A 23,223-nucleotide genomic window follows, 5' to 3' on the forward strand; every position below is an offset into this window, starting at 1 on the left:
TAAATCGGATACTATATGCACTACAAGTTAATTAATTATATATAAAGCAGATATGTTTCACTAAAGAAGTTTTTGATTCTTTGATTACTTAAATTACAAGCAAAGTCTTGAAAAGAATTCGTCCTATATTCTTTTCTTTGTCCACGATCAAATGGGATGTGCCATGATTTAGTGTTTACCAATATATATCATTTTAAATTTATTTAATTTTAATTATTATTATTTTATTTTTAATTTATTATGCTTTAATATAATATAAAAATAATTAACAAGGGTTCACTCATCCGATTAGAGTTTTTAATTATTTTTTTATATTTATTTGAATTAATAATAGATTATTTGGGTTAGTTAATTCAAAGTTAGGATATATAATTTTTTGAAATTTCAATTTTTAGTGATAACTAATAGTATTAAGTAATTTAAGATAATCTTTAAATTTGTTGATCCACACTGGAATAATTCACTGCATCAAAATAAAGGAAGCAATTTAAACTTTTCCACAGGATTTCACGCACAGGACGTGTACTTGAAGTTGAAGCTCCATCATCAATTTTGGGAGAAGAGAGAGATATATATATATATATATACATTCCACCAGCAAACACATACACCAGAAGTTCTCCAAGATCCCATAAATGTTTATTTAAACAGTTTCAATAATACAGAAGAATCCAAACTCACAAGCAACAACATTTTCTCTCACAATGACCTATTTGGCCTGGGTGAAGATGACTTGGCTTTAGCAAATTCAACCAAGTCTCTAAAAAGCGCATCATCGGACTTCTCCTGCTCTGTGGCAGCCGGTGGCGACCTCAGCGACAGGTTCTTGGTCTGCCCGACCAGGCCGTCAAAGGAGGAGCCCGAAGACCGACTACTCGAGCTAGACCCACCGCCACCATTCGCCTGCTTTTGCTTGAAGAACTGCTCCCGCTGGTTATACCTGATTGGTGGAGGAGGAAGAAGAATGTTACCTGCAGCAGGTGGCGGCAACGGATCCGCAGATTTGCTCATCACTCCGTTGAGACCTGGTGCTGGAGCAAGCGCGGACGCTGTGGGGTTGATGAAGTCGTCATCAGAGGATGATGAACGCGTTGGACTTGGTGGAGGGAGGAAGGAGTTTCGATTGCTCGAGTGAGCCGGGACAGCTGCGCTCGGAGATGGCCGTTCTGTCTCATAAGCGTCGCCACTGAGACGACCAGCTTTGCCTGAATCCGTGCTAGCCAGTTTTGGTGGAGGAAGAGAGGGGCTGCTCTGTGCAGGCTCTGCCTTTCGTGATGCATCCCTCGATGGTCTGCAAATTACAGAATCCGACAACAGAACAATGAGTGAACTACCCAGAATATGCATTATTCAATATAAGTTAAAAGAAACAACTCGTAATTCTAAGAATCCGGCAAGGTGCCTCATTGTTCCGCCGCCGGATTTTGTAAAGCGAAACATAAATCAAACTTGTTCCAAAGTCGAGGGTTTTTGGAGTGTAAACGTAAGTTGGAGACATCTTTTGAACTACTATGAAAGTTGGGGATACAAACTATGATTAACCTGCGCATCAGCTGGGAAAAATCATCTTCCGACTCTTCATCTTCGTGGTCCACATTCATAAGAGGCGCGACTGGAGCTTCTTCTATTTTCACTGCTGGAACTGGAGGAGTTCTATGTGTGATATCATCATGGCGACGAAGAACTCGCTGCAAACTGTCGTTCAATGCTAATCCTCTACATAGAAGGTTCTCATCTCTGCCAAAGGCAGGAAAAAAGGGTGTGATTTAGCATAAACAATGAGCCAACAGAATGCAGAGAAAGAAAAGCAGAATAAAGTAGCACACACTTACGTGGTCTCGTTCACAAGAAGCGTGACTCGTTTTTGGTACGAACGGCACTGATCGACCAAGTCGACAATGATCTCGTCCTTCACTCCCTATGGTGAGCAATATCACAAATCAAATATGTACCAAAAATATGATTTTGCATAGTTCAGAAATAAAAGAGGGAGTTAAATAAAACGACAACGTAATTGAACCTGCGAATTATTCGGATCCAAGGCGGTCAGCATTTCCATAAGAACGTCGGCAAGTCCCTCAGCAGTCTGAATCTCCTCCAGGCTGAGTGACGAAACCAAAAGACGAAAATTCATGTTTGAATTCGAAACTCGAAAGCATCTCAAGCGTTTGGAGAGACTTGGAACGAGAAAATAAAGCATCATGCATAAAATAAGAACTCGCAAGCAAATAGAGTAACAGGGACCTGAGTCCAGAGGCATCAGATTCCAACGATGCTTCAATGCCTGCATCCTCATACGGAAAAGTAGCCTCAGATACGGTATGTGTTTGGGGCGGAGTGAACAAAGTCAAACTGGTTTCCTCTCGAGGTGGAAATTCAACACCAGCAGTCTGCATATTTTGAAAAACGAATAAACTTAATTGGCGTGATCGAATTTGGCAATGATTAGCTCCGCAGCTCGACTTAAGTCAGGCAACAACATATAATTGAAAATTGACAGAAAAGGGGAACATAAAAGATCTCACTCATTTCCTCCTTTGTTGGGCTTAGTTCTAACATAAACAACAGAGATCACTCTACTCTACGCAAACTCGAAATATTTCCATGAGAAAACTATCATATTGCACAACAAAACATCCTCAAAATAACACTGTGGATACAGCTCTAGAGTAACATATGCAAACTAAAAAACCAGGGAGAGATGTTGTCACCTTCAGTTCATTGTAAGCAGCAAAATATTGGGGAAACCTTCCGCTAGTTCCGCCTAGAGCTTCTTGCCAAGTATCGACCAACACGAGTATCTTCTCCCTCACATTTAAATCAGGCTGAAACACACATTATAAGCAAATATAAAATATACATACAAGAAAATTTGCCGGTAAGAAGGCGACAGTACCTTCTTTTTTACAATTTTGATCATCTCACGCAGAATATCCCGCTCAACAATCAGCTGAAATATAAGCTCCCCACAGTTTTTGCTCAGAGTATCGAGCACCTAAATTATAAAGTGTTAGATTTAATGGATACATCTTACGGTGTATCTATTCAGAGTGCAGAAAAGTGAAAGGAATACTTACAAACAGTGCAAGGAGCTGAATTTTAGGGCTTTTACTCCGCAGTCTCTTCTTGATTATCTTTAGTGCATCTTTCGCCTGCCTGATATTTTTGAATTCAGGTATAAGATTACACACAGACATTCACCCCATCCACAACAATGCAGCAGAAATGCATTATTACATACACAGTCCTAAGGTTCATACAGATGTGATATATATAAACAGTATTGTAAAATGTCATGTTTTGCTTTCTTATTTTGCTTCAGTCTGAATACGAGGTGATTACTGTAAGTCTCCTTGCTTCACCGGGGTTAAAGAGAAACCCCCAAGAGTATTTAACATCCCATTTTTATCATCTCCGACAGAAATATCGTCACTAAAATTTTACCAGTTGAGACTAAAGCAGATCTTTACAACTTGCAAAAGAAAAACATCACCCAACTTCTCAAAACTAACTACATTTGGCCTGAAGAAGCACTCTCACACGAAAATGGATCGCTTGTACTGTCAAAGTGAATGAACTAATACCTAGGATCCATGTTTATTATATCACAAAGCTCGATGTTTATTGCCCAATCCGGACCAGCCAGCTTGTCACTGGTAGCCCTCTCCGCAGCAGCTGCCGCATTAGCCATATTTTTCGCGCACTGCAGCTGCTACCTTCTCACTTCCTAAAACAAACCACATTATCAATTCATTGACATAAAGCAATAAAATCAGATTGAATGCATACAACATAAACATAATCAGAACTTTCATAATCAATAAAAGACATGATTAACCATTATAAATCAACACAATCTGTATTAAATGTATGTATGTATGGCAAATTCACTACCATAAAGGAAAAAATTCAAACAAGACTAACACCCATAAGGAAATGATGAGGGCCTAAACACAAACATATCAATAATTCATAATGATACACACAAAACACATACATAACATCGAAGAAACAAATTTGGACTGAAAAAAAAATTCTAATTCCAGTCACTTCAGCTGCAACTGAAGAAGTTATTGACATAAAATTGGTGTGTAACAAAAACTAACCAAAACTCTAGTCTAGTTGGAGAAAGCAATACAGCATCCGAGGAAAAGGGGGCCCCCGAAATCGGAACTCAGCCACCAAGTCAAAATTGAAATAAAACCAGCCAAGAAAACCTCAAAGATCATTCTTTTTTCAAGAACACAAAGCGGCCCAGTTGAAATATGGAAACATGAGATCGCGAATCATGGGAATGGAATCGGGAGCGAGAGAATTCTAAGAAGAAAGGTGGGATCTTCGGAAGAATGCCGGTCAGAATTCCTCAGGTCCTTTGTCTAGTCCACGACGATAGTGTAAGAGAGAGAGAGAGAGAAGGGGAGGGAGAACTGGTCTAAGAGCGTGTTTGCCTGTTTGGTAAGAAAAAAGCGATAGAAAATTGAGTACATTAGGTGATCCAATACAACTTCCATTTGGATTTGGTAACAAGTTTCGTTATTCATTTAACTATATTTATCCAATAAATACTAGTACTACTTATTAGTGTACTCTGTTCATCCCAATGTACAGTATATTTATTTTAGTTAAAATGATTAATCTAATATTTATTAATCTTAATTATAATTTATTAATCATAATTAAAATGAATAACCGGACATTCACATATACATGAGTTTTTGCCTAATATTTATTTATTATACAAATAATTATCAATTTAAAATAATAATACTAGTATTTAACTATTATCAAGTGTGTCTTCATCCAGAAAAACTTCGCCCTTAGCTTATTTTGCCTTTATCACTTTCTTTTTCTTTATAAAAAGAATACAAACATGTAGCTAGGATCCCTTTTCTCGAAATTAGACATTGTCCATAAAGTAAATTTTCTCAAATACAGCATAAATTAACTAAAATGATATGTCTAAGAATGACTTAATCGCGAAATTAATATTTTTGAGGTCAAACATACATCTCATATATTTAAATCAAATCAATCTTAATTTGTCACATATGATTTCTACTTGATGCGTGATGTAGTTTTTTCCATGTAATTTACATACAAAAAAATGATAATTTATTCACAACACACGTCACACAACGAAGACATCCGATCCGGTGAAGAGTGAAGACCCAAAAATGATCCGAAATTTAGGATTTTCAGCCACAATATTAATTTGGTGAGTAGAATTCACGCAATTTCACTTAGTATAACTTAATGATGAAGTCTTGCTTCGGGAAAGTTGTGCTTTTTAAAGTGGTGATCGCTGCTGCGCCTTTTCTGCTTTTAAATTTAAATTTTGTTTTAAATTAGACTCAACGCATACGCATGTGATGTGCTGCAGGATTAATTTATTTCAAAATTCTCGCTCTCCCTCTTGTTTCCTCAAACATGTAATTTTCACTAAAAACATATAGACCTGTTTTTGGTATTTAATCTAAAAACATAACAATCGTGTGCCACACACAAAAGTTTAATGCAAACAGTTACTAGCTAGCTAGCCAGATAGAATTAATGATAATTAAAATGTATGTGCATATAGCACATGGGATCATTAATTTATCTCATTATTTATTAATTGTGTCCCATTTTTAACTTTGTGGGATAGTTTTTAATCATTTTTATTTAATTTTAATTATTACTCCCTCATTCCCATTAGAATTGGCACTTTCTTAAAATAATACTATGTGGTCTACTTTCTCTACTCACATAAAATAAGTGGACCCTACCTACTTTACACTCTTAATCATTTATTCTTAATCTCCGTGCCCAACTCAAAAGTGTCAATTCTAATGGGACGGAAGGAGTATATTTTAATACTAATTTTAAGATAATTAAATAGAGTCCACACTCATTTAATTAGAGTTTAAGAAACTGAAATCTTTTCCAACTCTTTACATCCACAATCCTCACACACAACAAAGTAGCAGGAGGCACATTCAAATCCAAGATATGTAAACACATTGGTTTTATGGCAAAGATCGCATCTTCTCTTGAGAGTGACGTGAGTGAAAGTGAGAGGGTGATTCGAGTGAATATCTCCCAACTCGAGCCTCCTCCCAAACTTGACGTTTCTGTAGCGACCAGAAGCGTTCCTCATGCAAAAAATGTGGAAGGAAACATCGCAGTGGCGGCAGTGATACATCCAGCCCTTGGGATACATTTCTATCTCACAAAACTCGCAGAAGAAATCGGAGGGATGGTCCAGACACGCGTTGAACGTTAGCGACAACGTGTGCTTGTCCCACTCCCGCTCTGCTATGCTCATCGGCAGCAGCGCGCATTCCAATCCCAAGGCGAAATCCCGGTCGTCGTCGTGCTCACTGGAGCGATACCCTATTTTAACCCTAGCGTAACAAACACGGCACATGTTGATGTTGCTCTTACCTTCTTCTTCTTCATTAACCCTAGCAGTCAGGAGTAGAGGCTTGTGACGAGGGCGAGATGCGTGCCTGATACTTGTTGGTAGAGACGCGCACTTGATGTCTATCTTCATCCCGCAGTCGTCGCACGCGTACCCCATTCCGTTGGTGGGGAAGCCACACAGCTGGCAATTCCAATGCGAGATCCTGCCCTTTGATTTGTAGAGGCTGAAGATGTGGGTTTTGTTGGGTATTTCTTGGCAGTCGCCGTATAGTTGATATGAGTGTAGAGTGTTGGGTAAGAAGCAGCAAATGGAGTGGATGAAATATGAGCAAACATCAACATCACACTTGTAGTATGGAGGAGAAGATATGGGAGTTATGCATGCGTTGCATATCTTCAACTCATCATCTTCTGCAGCTTCCCTAACTAAACTCAAAGGGTGCTCGTGAATTTTGAATATAAATATTGAATTACTACTACTAGTGTTTGGGATTGGGATGTAGTTACCACCTTTTTCTCTCATGACAAAAGGTGTGATTAACTTGTCGGAGACATCCTTCGCATCTAGTGGAAACTCAATCACATCGTCATCTTCATTCCTAACAAAAATTATATATAATTGAAGAAATTAAAAACAACAAATTAATAAATCAAGAAAAGTAGTAGTACGTATGATCTTACGAGCGTGGTAATGTGGAGGACCCAGCGCAGTTGACGTGGACAAAGTATCTGCAATCGCCACAAAAATAGAGCCAACACGTCCTATCCAAAAGCTTATCACAAACCTCACACTCGTACGCGTATCTCCGATGCTTCTCGGGGAAGGAGAAGGCCAGGCAGAGGTGGTGGTGGTGGTGGCGGCTCTCACGCCGGAGGGGCAACGCGGCGCACCTCTTGTGAACCATATACTCGCAAGCGCTGCATATGTAGGCCATGTCCACATCCCGATCGCCGCAGCCATCGCAGTGAAACGCAAAGGCGGGCTTTCTCATGAGCGTGAGAGGGTGATGAGGATGGCTCGGGTGCCGCAGCTCCTCCCTCTCCTCGGTTATGGCATCGATGCCGATCTTCTCGCACGCTACGTCCACGTCGAACTCGCAGATAGAGCATCGGTAGCCGAGTAGCTTGATGTCGCGACGGCAAACATCGCATCTATGGAGCTTCAGTGGGTGGAAATCGAATAGGTGGATGGGATGCTGAGGGTGTTTCGGGTGCCTTATTTCATTAGGCAATTCTCCACACTTTTTGTGGAGGATCATTCTATCATCATCCATACAAACATATACCATCTCCAAATTAGCTATGGGATTTCCACATCCATAGCAATCTACTCTCTCCACATTATTTTCTTTTAAAATCAAAGGGTGCTCATGATAGAATGGCCTAATTACCTTCTCCTCCATATATATGTTAATTTACTAACTAATATAAAGTTTTCAAAGGCAATTGAATGGATGAGAGCATGCATGCCATGATGTATAATTAATAGATCAAGAAACTACACAAATTAAGAATGCATGCAAGTATAATGAATCAACATATAGGATATAGCTGTGTGTGTGTGAGTCTGCCCTTATAATTAGATGGAAATACGTATATATATTACGGAAAAGAAATATACCAAAATTTACATGGAAGCAAAGAACAAACTTATCAAATAGTTTTGATAAGTTTGTTCTTTGCTTTCATGTGAATCTAGCTAGTATATATATTAATTACTTTCATGAATGTGCTTTCCTTTATCTTGAATCTTAGCCCAATTCCATGAGTGTTGTTGGGTCGAGCTATATATTTGAAATAAATTTGAAAAAGAAATTCAAAATGAGCTTGAGATTGATTAAGCTCAATAAATAATAAGTACTATACTCGATTGACAGAACATGATACAATGAGAGGAAAAGGACTGTCAAATTTTTCGAAAATATCAAAATTTATCTTCAGCCGTTATTGAGCTGACGCCGCTAAAGACTTAATCGTCGGAGGTTATTGGAAGATGAGAAATTGCAGAAAGGGAAGAAGAAAAATAAGATTGAGATAGGAAGAAGAAAAAATCTAAACACTGTGAAATAGCAAAAATTTGGACATTGATATCTATATCTATATGAAAACATAATTTTTTTATCAAAAAATTTCCCACCAATTTAGTAGCATTGTTGTAATTATTACATTAATTAATGATAATATTTTAAAAGTAGAGAGAAAAAAGAAGAGAGATGAGAGAAAGCATAAATGAAAAAATAAAGAGGAGAGAGAAGAAATATAAGAGCCGAAAGATGAGAGGAGAGGAAATATGACAGAAAACAGACGGAGGAGAGAGAAAAAAAATAAGAAAAAAAAATAATGTGTTTTTAACTTTAGATAATTATATCTTATTTGTTTTAAATTTATTTTTGATAATTTAATTTTACAATTAAAGATTTTATCATGATTTTGATTTTTGATGAATTTAATTATATACCTACACTCATTATCAATCAATAAAATTTAATTGTTATTTCAACTATTGAAAATACATTTGAAAAATAATTATAGATTAAAGTTCTTTGTTGAAATTGATGTGGATTGTATTTTTTAAAATAATTTGCCTTTGCTTATATTTTGATTTTAACTTTATTTAATATTTTTATTCATTTATTTATTTAAAATATCTTTCAAATTTGATGATCGTTGTGCATCACACAGGCGGGCATAATAGTATACATTAATTATACCAAAATGACTTGTTTGGTACGAGTGATTATGGTGTATAATATATCTATGACACCTTAATATCTTGTTTGATAAGAAGTAATAAGAAACACACGGTCCTTTATAAATTAAAAGTCCAGAAATATTATATTTATGTGAGGATTTCTGTATACCACATAAGTATAAGTACATAGATTATATATGTAATACAAATCTTAAATATAATTATGATTGACTTTATATATTTTCAATATATCACTAAACAATATATATTTTACAAATATTTTAATATATTTTATCAAATATGATATATAATAAAAAATATTACAGTCAAACATATCACACCTTATTCCACACCGCGTATCAATCGAGTCCAAATAGTACGAGAAGGTAAAAACAGACACAAGAATATTTGGCACTATTTCCAAATCTTTATGCTGCTTCCTTTTGGCTTCATAAACATAACAAAGATATTTATTTTCTTATGAAAGAAAAAACAATTAAAAGCAAACTTTTTTTAGAGTACAAACTTTTGTTTAATTAGGTTCCATTTCGACTGCGTGTGGTCATATTTTTTCACTTATTTAGGTGATGTCGTATTCTCACCTGTGTGCGATATATGTTGTATTATTTAGTATTGAGGTCCCACACGCAAGGCATTTCTCGCTTACGTGCGGTGATGTTTTCCCACCGTTTGGATGGTGGTGCGGTCTCGCATGTGTACGAATTACATAATTAATTATATTCAGATATCACTTGTAATTTAAAAAGGGTAAAATTAGGATTATACCATTCTCATTTTTGGCCATCACCGGATCCATCACAAATTTACAACACACTACTTTTATAACGTCAAAAGTTCTTTAAAGAAATATTCTTTATTTTGTTCCAACGTTTTTAGTACAAATCAAAAATCTTGATGACATTAATTACTATTAATGAGGAAAAAATTGTGGCAGTTATTTAATGGTGTGTTTTAAATAGGGATAACTGTTAAATAAATTATTCTCAAAAAAACAAAAAACTGTTAAATAAATTATGGGTGCTCACGTGCAAATCAACATGACTTGGGACGTTTCAATCAATAGTACCACTATTTTTCTGAAAAAAAAATAGTACCACTATTTTTAATTTATATATTTAGCATTCTTAAATTTTCAACAGAAAATTAATTACCTTTATAGAACAGATTTCGGCATTTTTTGGGGGGGGGGGGGGGGGGGGATGACCAATTTCTAGCAAATTGCTAGAAATCAAAATGCGCTAGTCATGATTTAGGTCAAATTTCTAGTTTACGTCGCAATCTGGGCATTTCCCCAATAATATCCCAGCGTTTAATAAAATTACAAATTTAAACCTCATATTTCTAGCGTTTTAAATAATTTCATAGGGCATGCCGGGAAATCACACGACCAAATCATACTAATCCTTGATTAAAAAGAAATATAATCTCATATTTTCCACGTGGGTGACGGGTCCAGAACTACGACGACTTCCCACGTGGGATTTCAACGCCGAAAATATCTTATTAATTAGAACCTAAATCTGAAAAAAAAAAAAATGAAAGATTGAGCATTAATTTATCATCTAGTAAACGTTGTCCCATTATTAAAAAAAGTTCCAAATTCGAGTCATTAACTCACATTTGCACCAAAATTTAGTATGCAATTTATTCCTCAAACAAACCTATAAACGAATTATAGAGAATCCCTTGTCTATATTTAATCAATAACTCCACAAATCTTTCAACACACCAAAAACTCTCATAAAAAAAAACTCTTATTTTCTCCATCAATTAGAAGTATGTCAGTAATCAGCAGAGACGATCTCCACAAAATCTTCAAGAACTTGGACAAGAACAACAATGGCCGAATCTCCATCGCCGAGCTGCAGAATCTTCTTGAGGGAATCGGAATCCAAACGACGTCGGAAGAGCTGGAGAAGCTCGTGGGCCCGAACGATCTCGACTACGCCGAGTTCTTGCTCTTCTACGATGCCACGATCGAGCCTAAAATGAATGCAGACGACGGCGACCTGTCGAAGGCCTTCGAGGTTTTCGACGTCGACGGCGATGGGTTTATATCATGCGAGGAGCTGCAGATGGTGCTGACGAAGATGGGGCTGTGGGAGAAGAAGAGTGGGCAAAATTGTAGAGAGATGATCGATGTTTACGACAAGAATCTTGATGGAGTTCTTGATTTCGAGGAGTTTAAGGATATGATGTCACTACCTGCTGCTGCTGCTGCTGATGATCATGAGAGAAAGAGTTGAATTGGTTGATTAATGATGAAGTTGATGGATGTGTTTTGGATTGTTTGGTTGATTAATTCTCCAAGACCAAGGGGAAAACTAGGGAGATATATATGTTCATTTGCATGTGGTGTTATGATTGTTACTTTGTTAGGCAGGAGTATAAAAGTTAATTGTGTGATTTTCAGTCCCTTTTGCCTTGATTAATTTGTTTAGTGAGACGCAGAATTTAACTTTTATCGAGGGTACGTGCAAAATCCAAATTTTTGTGCACCTCCTAATATATTGGATAATTTTGTAAAAATCATTGCACAAAGAATCCAATAAAAGCGAGTCTATGAACATTTCAACCATACTCCTTTACTGTAAAAATATCACGATTAATTTGAAGGTTTTTATGTCGAGTGATTGTGACAACTACTCCATTTTTTTAAAATTATTTATGGGAGAAAAGCTTAAAATTCGTATTGTATCTAAGCAAATAGATTATAATTTTATCTTGGAATTTGATTTAATGGAAATTCAAGTGTGGTTTCGACAATCAGCAGAGATTGACCTGAAAATTTACCCAAAGTAATAACTTAACAATAAAGTAAAATGAATTAGAGGTATGTCTTGATTTAATGTTGTGGAGTTGACTTGATTTGAATTTCTCATTGTAGATTGGCTACAAAACATTCAGCCCCTGAAATAGGGTCTCCTTTTTTCAGAAATTGATCGTATTTGTAATAGAACTAACAATCTAATATACCGGTTTCGTCGGTTGCCGGTGAATAAGCAAGCAAATAACGAAACGCCGGAAGCAAAAATAACTCATTTTTCAAAATTTTGAAAACCCCCCTCCCATCTCTCTGTCTCAGATAATACGCACAAATTGGGCGCAACTTTATCTCTCTAGGGTTCCAAATCCCACCCGCTAACGACATTTCTCTCCCTATCTCTTTCCACTCTCCAACTCCAGTAAGTCCTCACTTCTCTACTCTGGGTACGAATTTTGAAATTCTCGGGCAATTTTGTAGTTTATGCATACTTAGTAAGTTCTAGTTCTTTTCTTCGGAGAACGGTGTGTTGCCGCTGATTGATTCTTGTAGTCCGACTTAATTCAATTATTTCTTGCACTGTGGGTATTGAATTCGCAGGGGGGATTCGAAATTCTTGATTGCTCCGGGTCCGAATTGTTATGACAGTTTTCTTAGGTGGTTAGCGTTGCTTAATTGAAGATTAGGCATGGTGGATGCTCACAATGAAAGTAATGTGAACGGTGGTCGAAGTAATTTTGAGAGTTTAGTAGGGTCCTCTGATGTTGAGGAGGTGAAGGCTAATGGCGTTGCAGTCGATGCTGAAGCTGGTCCTTCGGGATTGGGAGGAGATAGCTTGCTTACCTACAAGAGGCGAAAGAGTATCAAGATTATGGAGTGTGGGAAGGTTTTCGGTGATTCAGCGAGTCAGCTGAGTGAGAAGGTGCGGTGATTTTTTTTATATCCAAATATACTTCATTATAAGATGTGTAGCAAAATATATAAGTTTCATTTCTTCACTTTACTGTTGAAAGTAGGTTCTTCTGGTTCTGAGTTCTCATTTTATTTTGCTAACCACTAGTATTAATTTATAGTTAGGAGTTAGTAGCTGTAGATTCTCAGTTGGAACAGTCTTGCAAGACTAGTGATTGCAATTTTTAGAAAATATTATATGTTACTCATACTGATGAGTCGGAATTATCATTCCCCTTGATTTGGGATTTTTATTGTTGGATTTGTTCTGTACTTTCTTTTCAGTTCAGCAATTACTTGTCACATTCCACCTATGTTTCCAGATATGTTGCCTATTTTTCATTTTCTGATTCCACATTCATCCATCCATCTTTGTTGGTGTCTATCTGTTTTATGCATCTGTTCTCTCAGGCTGCTGAGATACTTTTGATTTCCCAATCAATTAAATTCTTACTTGACCTACCTAAATGTTCTCAGAAAGGTGCAGATTGTTCCAATGGTTGCTCACTCAAGCAAAAAAGAAACATTATTCTGGATCAAATTTGCCAGTCGCTCGATATTGGTGGATTGAAGAAGTGCATGGAAAGTGCACTTGTTTTCCCAACAGCAAGTTGTAGTGAAACTACTATAAAGGTATTTTTCTTGTCCTGAAGCGGCCAACCTTACAGTTTATTTGCATCGTCGTATTTTTAATTTTATTTCATGTCAGAAGTGACCATGACTAATACTTGTGAAAAATTATGATTGAATATGACTTGGACTTTATATGACTTATCTTTTACCTATTTATTAATTGTAAGATGATGAATTGGTATGTTTTGATCTCTTCAAACCGGATTTGAAATGCATGCACTATTTAGCAGCATCTTAACTAGTTAACATGATTTGTTATCAAGGATTCTGTTCGTTCTTCTGAACATTGGAGGAAAAACACATCTCAGAATGGGACTCTGCTTGATGGTCTCCAGAATGCAACTAAGTCAAATGTTGGTTTGACATCTAGTGGGTCAGTAAATGGTCTATATACTACCACTTTCACAGAGCGTTGTATTGGCACCTTTGTGGATGTTTTTATGTCAGAACAGTTTGCACGACTATGCAGTCTACTCCTTGAAAATTTTGAAGGCATAAAGCCAGATAAACTCTTTGATTTGAATCACATAAGCACAAGGATGAAGGAGAAAGCATATGAACAGTCGCCTTTGCTATTCCAGTCTGATGTTCAAGAGGTACTTTTCTTTGAAGTTACATAAATCTGCTAGTTGGGGCATTAAATGTATCATTGGACGTGTACCTTGGAATTTTATTTATGCAGAATGTGTGGCTACTTCGAGAATACTAATGTGGGATATCTGGGATTATGAAATTGAAGAAGAAAATACTTCATATGTATCGCATTTGTTTGAGCTTCAGTTCTCAGTGTCGTACTTTTTTGTGTAGTTTTGGGCAAAGCTCCAAAAGGTTGGCTCTGATATAACTGCTCTTGCTAAGTGCCTATCGGACAAAACTATGGCTTCTTTGCACGAACAGGTAAATGAATTGCCCTGCAGAAGCCCTTTCTGTCTTTTTTCTTGCCCGATTGTCTACTTATGCAGCTGGTGTTGACATATAGAATTTTCAGTGTCCTCAGGTAAGCAACCCTGCTAACAGCATGTCTGAGGGTACGAAACATGAGGTATTTGTTTCTTTTTTTTTACTCTTTCTTGAAGTTGGAAAAAGGATTGCTGCCTTTAAACCTGAAGTGTATAATTTCCCGTACTACATCCTTTTTCCATTAATATGATCCATTCAGTAATATTGCCCATTTTGCTGGCCGAAAAATGTATTGTTCCTGTATTACTGGTGTATTTTCAATAATGTGTTTCTATTTTTAGGTTGAAGTCCTTGCCCACACTAAGCCGGAGCTGGCGGAGACATGTGCTCTCGATGAAGTCCATACCTGCAGGTGTTGTAGGGAAAAGGCAGATGGAAAAACTGGTCTAATATGTGATTCATGCGAGGAGATGTTTCATATCTCCTGTATTGAGCCTGCTGTTACAGAAATCCCTTCTAGCAGTTGGTATTGTGCCAACTGTATAGCAAAGGGAACTGAATCCTCGCATGAGAACTGCATAGCTTGTGAGAGGCTAAATGCCTTTGTGTCACCATGTGATGGCAGCGGTGGAGAAGATGAGCTTGGGAATGATATAGCAACAGAAGAATTAGAGGGGAGTTCAAATGAGTTAGTTGCCAATGAAGAGTTCCAGAACTGCACAGTATGTAGGACTGAAGTTGGCAGTGATGGAGAATATAGAATTTGTGGCCACAGCTTTTGTCCTCACAAGTTTTACCATGAGAAATGCCTAACAACTAAGCAGCTTATCTCGCATGGCCCTTGTTGGTATTGCCCTTCCTGTCTGTGCAGAGCTTGCTTAACTGATAAAGACGATGATAAGATTGTTCTGTGCGATGGCTGTGATCATGGTTACCACATCTATTGCATGCAGCCACCGCTCTCTACTATACCAAAAGGGAAATGGTTCTGCCCAAAATGCGATAGTGGAATCCAGCGTATCCAGAGAGCCCGGAGGACATACGAGCATATGCAACAAAATGCATCCAAAAAGAGAGCCTTGAATGGAAAACTGAAGTGCAGCGAGGCTTTGAACAAATCAGGTGGGGTGGATATGCTTCTAAATGCAGCCAAAACTCTGAACTATGAAGAGAATATGGCTGCAATGGAGTTGGAAAGCTAAATGAGCCTGACAAAGTCGCTCTTTTTGGTGGAAAGATCAAGAAGTTTACGCTTGTACATTACTGCATCATTCGAACGACTGACATTTTTGTGACAGGCTGACTTTTGACTTCAATCATCCCATCTCTAGGAGACGGGATTCTCCTTTTGCTCCTCGAGGTAAATTCTCTTGCAGAATTGTAGACTGACAGTTGCTCTGGAATCGATTTAGGTGCTTTAGTTTGTAGTAAATATTCTTTTACGAGGTCATGATACCGAGCGTTGCGTTGGAAACCGATCTGAAAGAATCGTTTCTGCCCCTGATTTTGATGCACTTGGAGTTGATTCTTGTGGGATAGGTTTAACTGGATATCTCTTGTATTGAAATGAGTTGTTGCAATTGTACTAAAGATTTACTGTATGTTGAAATATTGCTATGTTCTTGTTTAGTAGCCTAGACTAAGCCAAATGTTGTATTTCATGTATTTTCCTCCCCATATTAATATTGACGACATATTTTCTCCCTCCGAGCCATAAATTTTATTGTGTTGGCTGTCTGCTGTCATGTATACTCATATATTTTACATCTTTGCTTTTGTATTATATTTTCATCTTCACGATGAATTTTGTAAGGTTATCAGAGAGGAATATGCTTACATATTTTTGTTATATGCTATTGTTGTGTCCTATATATGGTATTTGTGAATTCAAGATTTTAGTAATCGAGTTGTCTTTGTCCCTCAATCCAAAAAAATTGTTAAACTCAAAACTCGAGCTCAACTCGATAGCAAAATCGACTAGTTTGAGTTCGACTTGACTCAATACTAGCATTTCACCCCGTGTTCTTCAAAATTATATAATACTACACAATATAAGTACAATAAAATTTAATTCAACATACCTTTGGATACACATTAGTGAAAGTCACTAGAGATGTTGTCGCACCACATATTTGGAATGAACTCCCGCCTTTTGTGAAAAAAAACATAATTGTTCTAATCTTAAATCTTAAATGAATCTAAAAAAAAGCATTAATTGTTCTAGTCTTAAATGAATCTAACAAAATATTTAGGTGAATTTAAAATTTCTGTCAAGTTGAATAAAGCTCACAAACCCGATAATAATAACTCAAAAGCTACTCAACTAGCTTGAGTTAAACTCTATTAATGTGGAGTTAATTTTTAGAAACAATAGGGCCAAATGGCCCTATTCAACATACAACATCAAATTTTGTCTACCATTTGAAAAAACATAAATTTTGGCCATTTTTTGTATGTCATGACTATTCTACCCTTCTCTCTCTCTCCTCTCTTTTTCTCATATATCTCTCTCTCCAGCGGCGCCGAGCTTGGAGAATTCGCCGGAGCTCTCGCGGCTTGGGCAGACTTCGTCGGAGTAGAGGATGAGGCAGCGGCGGTGGAGGAGATCCGGTCCTCTGAAATCGGCAGCGTGGAGGAGGTCGATCAGGTGGCGGAGGATGAGGCGGCGGCGGCAGATCTGATCTGATGAGGCGGCGGTGGATCTGATCTGATCGTTACGCCGCCTCCTCCATCGGCAGATCTGATCTTCGCCTCATTCGATTTCAGCCATCAACAGATCTGATCTGATCTGATCTGATCTGTGCTGCACGTATGGCACTTATGGCACTAATAGTGCCATAAGTGCCATAAGTGCACACTTCCCCCTAGGGTTTAGATATTCCATTTAGGGTTTAGATTATTCATTTGGGGTTTAGATGTTCCATTTAGGTTTAGATTATCCATTTAGGATTTAGATGTTCCATTTAGGGTTTAAATGATGTTGTTGTTTCTGTATTTGTGATGATGACCATTTTACTTAGTTTTATTTTGAATTTCCGTTGGCACTTATGGCACTATTAGTGCTATAAGTGCCAAAATGACTATTTTACTTGGTTTTATTTTGGATTTTCGAAATCTTGGCACTTATGGCACTACTAACCCGACCCGGCACGCGACCCGCGTGCCTGATCCTACCCAGTCCGCCTCATTAAGGGCAAAAACGTCCAAAACAATAAAAATAGCCAAAATTTGTATTTTTTCAATGTGTGGCCATAAATTGTGTTTTATGCTACATTTTGGCTACTTCAAAATTTTACTCTTAATTTTTATTCATACCAAACATAAATAAATTATAACTGAATATGGTTTACGCAAATAAGGAAGAAGAGAAGATATCGTTGCTCTCCATAAATTGCATCTTTTCCTTAATCAGATAGAAAAGTGCAAGGAAAGTTATGAGGGTAAAGAGCTTTTCGGGCCAAGCCCAAAATTTTACGTTCCGAATTAAATGCACCCAAAAATATCTATTTTTTCGCCGTCAAACGATTCTTGCTCTACTTTTCTGACAAATTTATGACTCTTCGACTTTAAAGTGCAGCTCTCTCTCACACACACATACACACACCGATGCTCACTAGTTGAGAAACCTCGCGCGTTCTCGAATCTTTTCTTTTTTTTGTGGAGAAGGTGAGTGGAATAAATTTCTGCTATCGAGTGGCATTGAAGTTTTCATTTTTTTTAAAAAAAAATTTTATGAATATTGGAAGCTGCAACTACGTGAGTCAGTGTGTAAAGGTATAGGAGGTGTTTGAACTACTTGATGATATTTTGTTTTTTCAATCTAGGCCGTTCAAATTTTGTAGATTCATGTGCGCATGTGTGTTTTTGTTGTTGTGTGTGCGCGTGTGTTGAATGTTGCTAAAAATCGAATTATGTTTATGATTCTTGAGATTTGGGCACTGAGTGTAATTGGTTTCTTCTTCAACTTAGTTCTAATTTTTTTTGCTCCTCAATAAATGTGGAATGTTTCAAGATTTGATTTTATTTAATTCCATTATTTGTTGTGGAGCAGAAAATGGCTGGTTTCTGAGTAGAAATTCAGTAGTTGTAAAGAATGCTTTACTTATATTGTAGTACTAGCTAAGCTATTAGTAGTTTTTTTTCTCTCACTCATATTGATTGTTGAAAATAAGTTTTAATAAGTCCCTTTTTTTTACGAGTTCAAGCTTCGACTTTTCCTTCTCTCACTTGTCACCCTGTGTGTGTGTGTGTGTGTGATATCAAAGAATGCATTTCTTGTTCCAAGACTTGGTTTACCTTCTTTAATTTGATGGTTTGGGGTTTAAATTACACATAAATGATAACTCGAAGATGCTAATTAGTTGCATATCAATAAGAGCACTAGCACTAATATTTTTGAATTTTTACTATGATTTTGTTATGACTGTGAAATTTAGAAACTAGATGACATTGAATGATTCAACTTTCCTGCTTTCCCACATACAAAATCTCATGCACAAGCAGTGTTGTGATTTTTTTGCAGATATGTTAGAAATTTGAAAGAGATGCAAACATGTCAAGCAACATACAAAAAACATATGATCGCAATGAATTACGTAGAATGCTGCTTGAAAACGGTGCGGACGTGGATTACATGCACCATTTGTTGAGCACATGTCCCGAGCAGCAGAAGAGCGCGGAGTCGAATCAAGAGCTGAGATTAACTGATGAAGAGCATAATTGCAGTTTCTCCGATGATGAGGAGGAGAAAAATGATCCTGATTATATGCGTTTCATAGCAAACTTGAAGGAGCACAACAAGGCGTACATGATTGAATACGAGGAAGATGGTTCGAGGGCTGTCATTCCATATGAAGGAGTTTTGTGCTCAGACATAGAGTGTGATCAAGAACCTAGAGAAACACTGAGGAAACACGAGGATGGTGGACCTTCGGATCAGATGCCTCGTGCAGAGACTCAAGGGGTTCTTGATTCCGGGAGTCAGAGGGAAGAGAATCCAAAATCATTGGCACTCAAAGGAGATTCAAGTTTGGATAGAAACCGTGGTCAGCAATTTAGAAAAAAGTTGAGGAGTGCTCTGAAGCAAAATGATGAACATTTCAATCAGACGGAAAAACTGACTAGGATGAATTCACGGAGTAAGTCCACGAGTGAGGAGGAGGATGTAGTGGTCCTGGATCCTGTTTCTCATCGTGTCTCCTCACAAAATCTGAAAAGATTAAGGGCTCAGTGGAAGAGCGAGTATGACGAAGATATGATCCAGCTCGATCCTGAGTATGATAAGTTCCACCAAGGCCTCAAACTTGTCAACAACCATTATGTTTACAAGGATGAGGATAATGAAGTAGTGTATAACGAGAGGAATGAAGAGCTTATGAAAGTCAATGATGATGATGATGATGACTCCTGCTCTGATCTGGAGATCATAGACAGCACCACGTTCTACAAGGTGGGAATCTGAAATTTTCTCGGGTTAGTTATGTTAGAAACATATTTCTTCCTATTCGTATAGCATTGGTTGACTAGTTTGTTAGTTATGCAGGCAATTAAGGGCAGCAACTCACACCATAGGGATGAAACGGGGCTGTCTGAGTTTAGGCGCAAGGTTATTGCTGCTCTTGAAAAACCTTTTGATAAAGAGGAGTATAATAAGCTATGGCGAGATATCAAACTCCACAAGCCAAAAGAGCGCCACTTAGATCTGCGTTGTGGGAGGGAGAGACAGGTTGGAACGCAGGAAGATGGGAAGTCCTATCTCGATTATTATCCAGGTTAGTTGAAGAGTTTGAGGATCTTGTTCAAGAAGTTGCTGAAGTTCATAGATTCTTAGTCTCAAGATTCTTGAAAGATGTTCCCATTGCTTTCATCCCACTTCAAAATCAGTTCTTGAAGAGGGAAACAGACTGTCAAAGTTGGTGTCATATTAAGCATATCATTAAATAACTCTCTTTAAGATTTGGACTTGGTAAAGAAAGTAGAAACATGAGATGGAGGAAGAAGTTGTTTCTCATCCTTCCTAGTTCGCGTACTAGTCTAAGTCGAGTGTTATAATTATAGTATGAGAAGATAGCAATGGACAGGCAAACTAGCTTACATTTGAAGGATCACTTCTTACCTTTTTGATCCATTGTTGTCTTGTCTCCTCACGCAATCTACTGGAAAGAGGGGAAAGAAACACACATACATAGTGAAAAAGATGCTCTAAATTGCTGTTTCTAATGTGTGAGTTTTAGCTTGTGAAGAGAAGCTTTAGTTTCGTTTTGGCATTTGTTTGGTTTTAAATATAATGAACTTTACTGAAACTTGTGAGATTCTTTATGAATCTGTAAAAACTTTGTAATTTTTAAACTTGTGAGTTGTGAGTTTATTTATGAATCTGTAAAAACTGTTATTTTTATCGAATACAGCTCTGGACAGAAAGCTCCGACAAGTGCAAGGCGACCGGCCAAAACGTTTAAACCTTCTACGAGGATTCTTCTTATGGATAAAGGTCAGTAGCTCGTCAGATTTTTGTGCTCTTAAAGGCTTTCATCTAGTCACATTCTTCACATTTTCTTCTATTGCGCGTGGTAGAAACTGCAATGCATGCAGAAACAGTGAAATAATTTACTCTTGAAAGATATGCTTTGAATGAACACATCTTGAGGCGATGAATCAACGAGAGCCACTGTATATTTGGTTTCACCTTTGACAGATTGTGTTAACCTCTTTTGGTCTAATTTTCTGATAAAATTTCTGTTGATTACCGGAATTTGCAGCAGCCGGAGGAATTCTTCCCTTGGCTAGATGACGAATGCCTCGCTGTGTGTCCGAGGTCCCGCTGAGATGGTAAAGATCTGAGTCTTGTTTTACATTTTTGATGATGCAGAATGTTTGGTTGCTAGGCATTTGTAATTTTTTTTGCTATGTTAGCCTTCGATTTCCATTTTTTTAACGTGGATGATGATTATAGTATCATTATCAACATATTTCTATCTGATAAAATTTCATATTTCTAAATAGGGTATGGTAGCTCGCAGTATATGAATATGATAAGATTTACCAGTTTGTGCCATCTTAAATTTGTTGATGTCACATCTCATGTTGTCGTTTAATTTCAACTAGTACACTCATAACTACGATGCACGATGAATATTGAAGTTGAACGATATATTTAAATATAAACAAATACAAAATGAAATATATTCTAAAAATAAAATAAAATAATTCACATCAATTGCTCAATAAAACTTTGAATTTGAAAACCTAAATTTTTAACTGTATAAAATGTAATGATAATTATATATAGTTATTAAATAATTTTAAATTATTTAATCATTAAAATTAGCATTACATATTATTATTATAAAGTATTATGCGTCATAATAAATAAATAAATATTTTCATACAAATATAAACAAAACTTGTAAAATTTGAATGAAGAGAGAAGATAAAATAGTGTTTTAAATTTTAAAATTTTCATAATTTATTCATTTTAAATTTATTTTTGATGATTTTTACATCATATTAAAGATCTTATCACGAAGGTGCATATTGAATATTTTTTTCATAAAATAAATTTGACAATATTTTTAAAAAATTTAGAAGGAAAAAAAGGAGAGAAAATTGGTATAAAAAGAGATAGAATAGTGAGAAAAATTGGTAAGAGGAGAGAGACAAAAACTAAAGGAAAAAACTTCCTTTCTATATATTATATAGATTTTTTATATATATTATATAGATCGGTATCCTCGTAGGTTTGATTATATGAATTAACCCAAAAAGATAAAATAAAACAAAATAAAAATACAACCCGCTGACCCATATATATTCATGGGTGAAACTTATATAATACTCCTTTCATCCCATTACAAACATTTCATTACTTTTAGACAGAGATAAAAAAATATGTAATTAGTAGATATAGTGAATTAATAGGAAAAGAGAAATAAACTAGAATTTGTAGAAGTAGGTAGAGAAAGATAGTAGGTGATGTACCCATTAATTAATTAGCCTCATAATTATTTGTCAAAAAAAGAATGTAATATTTACAATGGAACATCCCATCATGAAAATTGAGATGTTTATAATGGGACTTCATCCGATATTAATTATAGTGGAATAACGGGATGATAAACGTGTTGAAACTGTATTCGGCAATTGATGATGACATAATGTTCTTATTGTACATCGTCGTTCATAGGAATATATAAGAAAGATTGATGGTTTTAGTGTTACTTCACTTCAATGTGTATTACAAAAAAAAAATTGAGAATATTGAACGAATGTCGATTCATAAAATATTGTTTCTTGCAAAAGATGAATTTGAGGCCCAGCATCTTCTCAAATCAAATCCTTCAATTTAGAATACAACAAAGATAACACTTTCCAATTGAAATAATATTAATGCAATCTCATCAAGAAAAGTAGCCAAGATAACCTCGTCGCATGTCCATGAATGTCAAGACACCTGCTTCACTCAGCATAGCAAGGTAAAAAGATAGGAATCAATCTTTTGGCTATACAAAACTTCAGCATCAAGGTTATTAGTGTCTACAAATGCAGCACGGATTTAAGGAAATCAGTAATCTACGAGTCTATACATAAACTTATATATATCTCAACTCAACGATAACCTTCAAGAATCACTCATAGCTACAAACACCATGGCAGTCTCCTTCCAACTCAACCAGCAAAAAGGTTGATATATAAAATGGTGTACCTGCTACCAGATTTCAAATTTTCAGAAACTAATGAATGCATGTCTCTATTCGGTGCTCCATCTAAATGGCTGACACAACAGGAGCAAAAAAAACTCACATAAGCTTTTCAAGATAGCAAACACAAAAAAACAATAAATTGAAGCCAGAAAGTGATGCAT

General features: G+C 36.5%; 5 protein-coding genes across 11 annotated transcripts; 3 read left to right on the forward strand and 2 right to left on the reverse strand.

Annotated features, from left to right (window-relative positions):
• Positions 1-617: 617 nt before the first annotated feature.
• LOC130992598 (TOM1-like protein 4) lies at positions 618-4,549 on the reverse strand. Its single transcript, XM_057917299.1, has 10 exons — positions 4,107-4,549; positions 3,585-3,727; positions 3,078-3,156; positions 2,897-2,995; positions 2,712-2,825; positions 2,245-2,390; positions 2,021-2,102; positions 1,833-1,918; positions 1,543-1,737; positions 618-1,291 (listed from the first exon to the last, which is right to left on the reverse strand). Exons 2-10 carry the CDS (start codon positions 3,689-3,691, stop codon positions 700-702), a joined length of 1,500 nt encoding a protein of 499 aa, XP_057773282.1. The 5' UTR covers positions 3,692-3,727; positions 4,107-4,549; the 3' UTR covers positions 618-699.
• Positions 4,550-5,865: 1,316 nt separating this feature from the next.
• On the reverse strand, positions 5,866-7,975 carry LOC130992576 (uncharacterized). Its single transcript, XM_057917264.1, has 2 exons — positions 7,084-7,975; positions 5,866-7,001 (listed from the first exon to the last, which is right to left on the reverse strand). Exons 1-2 carry the CDS (start codon positions 7,803-7,805, stop codon positions 5,903-5,905), a joined length of 1,821 nt encoding a protein of 606 aa, XP_057773247.1. The 5' UTR covers positions 7,806-7,975; the 3' UTR covers positions 5,866-5,902.
• Positions 7,976-10,863: 2,888 nt separating this feature from the next.
• Positions 10,864-11,601, forward strand: LOC130992682 (probable calcium-binding protein CML44). Its single transcript, XM_057917433.1, has one exon. The coding sequence runs from the start codon at positions 10,894-10,896 to the stop codon at positions 11,359-11,361; it is 468 nt and encodes a 155-aa protein (XP_057773416.1). The 5' UTR covers positions 10,864-10,893; the 3' UTR covers positions 11,362-11,601.
• A 526-nt stretch (positions 11,602-12,127) lies between these two features.
• Positions 12,128-16,081, forward strand: LOC130992578 (PHD finger protein EHD3). Of its 2 annotated transcripts, XM_057917267.1 has the most exons (8): positions 12,128-12,300; positions 12,480-12,801; positions 13,308-13,463; positions 13,727-13,836; positions 13,933-14,059; positions 14,271-14,360; positions 14,452-14,505; positions 14,705-16,081. In XM_057917267.1, exons 2-8 carry the CDS (start codon positions 12,568-12,570, stop codon positions 15,563-15,565), a joined length of 1,632 nt encoding a protein of 543 aa, XP_057773250.1. In that variant the 5' UTR covers positions 12,128-12,300; positions 12,480-12,567; the 3' UTR covers positions 15,566-16,081. The 2 variants fall into 2 exon arrangements, with proteins under 2 accessions (XP_057773250.1, XP_057773249.1); XM_057917266.1 differs by having other exon boundaries at positions 12,130-12,300; positions 13,727-14,059.
• A 1,595-nt stretch (positions 16,082-17,676) lies between these two features.
• Positions 17,677-21,362, forward strand: LOC130992618 (uncharacterized). 6 transcript variants are annotated; one of them, XM_057917331.1, is made up of 5 exons: positions 17,677-18,137; positions 18,867-19,812; positions 19,906-20,134; positions 20,771-20,853; positions 21,122-21,362. In XM_057917331.1, the coding sequence occupies exons 2-5, from the start codon at positions 18,916-18,918 to the stop codon at positions 21,185-21,187; spliced, it is 1,275 nt and encodes a 424-aa protein (XP_057773314.1). In that variant the 5' UTR covers positions 17,677-18,137; positions 18,867-18,915; the 3' UTR covers positions 21,188-21,362. The 6 variants fall into 6 exon arrangements, with proteins under 6 accessions (XP_057773314.1, XP_057773313.1, XP_057773310.1 ...); XM_057917330.1 differs by having other exon boundaries at positions 17,688-18,029; XM_057917329.1 differs by having other exon boundaries at positions 17,775-18,029; positions 18,886-19,812.
• The last annotated feature ends 1,861 nt before the right edge of the window (positions 21,363-23,223 follow it).

This window comes from Salvia miltiorrhiza, chromosome 7 (genome assembly GCF_028751815.1).
Source record: "Salvia miltiorrhiza cultivar Shanhuang (shh) chromosome 7, IMPLAD_Smil_shh, whole genome shotgun sequence".
Classification (NCBI taxonomy): Eukaryota; Viridiplantae; Streptophyta; class Magnoliopsida; order Lamiales; family Lamiaceae; genus Salvia; species Salvia miltiorrhiza.

What these genes read in the sequence shown, in the direction of transcription:
- LOC130992578 (XM_057917266.1), top strand. Translation starts at nt 12,568, where the DNA reads ATGGTGGATGCTCACAATGAAAGTAATGTGAACGGTGGTCGAAGTAAT. An exon ending in TGGCTTCTTTGCACGAACAG is followed by an intron (nt 14,361 to 14,451) that starts GTAAATGAATTG and finishes TAGAATTTTCAG; the next exon opens with TGTCCTCAGGTAAGCAACCC. An exon ending in CTGAGGGTACGAAACATGAG is followed by an intron (nt 14,506 to 14,704) that starts GTATTTGTTTCT and finishes TTCTATTTTTAG; the next exon opens with GTTGAAGTCCTTGCCCACAC.
- LOC130992576 (XM_057917264.1), bottom strand. Translation starts at nt 7,805, where the DNA reads ATGGAGGAGAAGGTAATTAGGCCATTCTATCATGAGCACCCTTTGATT. An exon ending in TCCTCCACATTACCACGCTC is followed by an intron (nt 7,002 to 7,083) that starts GTAAGATCATAC and finishes AATTTTTGTTAG; the next exon opens with GAATGAAGATGACGATGTGA.
- LOC130992618 (XM_057917327.1), top strand. Translation starts at nt 18,916, where the DNA reads ATGTCAAGCAACATACAAAAAACATATGATCGCAATGAATTACGTAGA. An exon ending in ACAGCACCACGTTCTACAAG is followed by an intron (nt 19,813 to 19,905) that starts GTGGGAATCTGA and finishes TTAGTTATGCAG; the next exon opens with GCAATTAAGGGCAGCAACTC. An exon ending in CTATCTCGATTATTATCCAG is followed by an intron (nt 20,135 to 20,770) that starts GTTAGTTGAAGA and finishes TATCGAATACAG; the next exon opens with CTCTGGACAGAAAGCTCCGA.
- LOC130992682 (XM_057917433.1), top strand. Translation starts at nt 10,894, where the DNA reads ATGTCAGTAATCAGCAGAGACGATCTCCACAAAATCTTCAAGAACTTG.
- LOC130992598 (XM_057917299.1), bottom strand. Translation starts at nt 3,691, where the DNA reads ATGGCTAATGCGGCAGCTGCTGCGGAGAGGGCTACCAGTGACAAGCTG. An exon ending in ATAATAAACATGGATCCTAG is followed by an intron (nt 3,157 to 3,584) that starts GTATTAGTTCAT and finishes CAAAAATATCAG; the next exon opens with GCAGGCGAAAGATGCACTAA. An exon ending in CTTCTTGTGAACGAGACCAC is followed by an intron (nt 1,738 to 1,832) that starts GTAAGTGTGTGC and finishes TGCCTTTGGCAG; the next exon opens with AGATGAGAACCTTCTATGTA.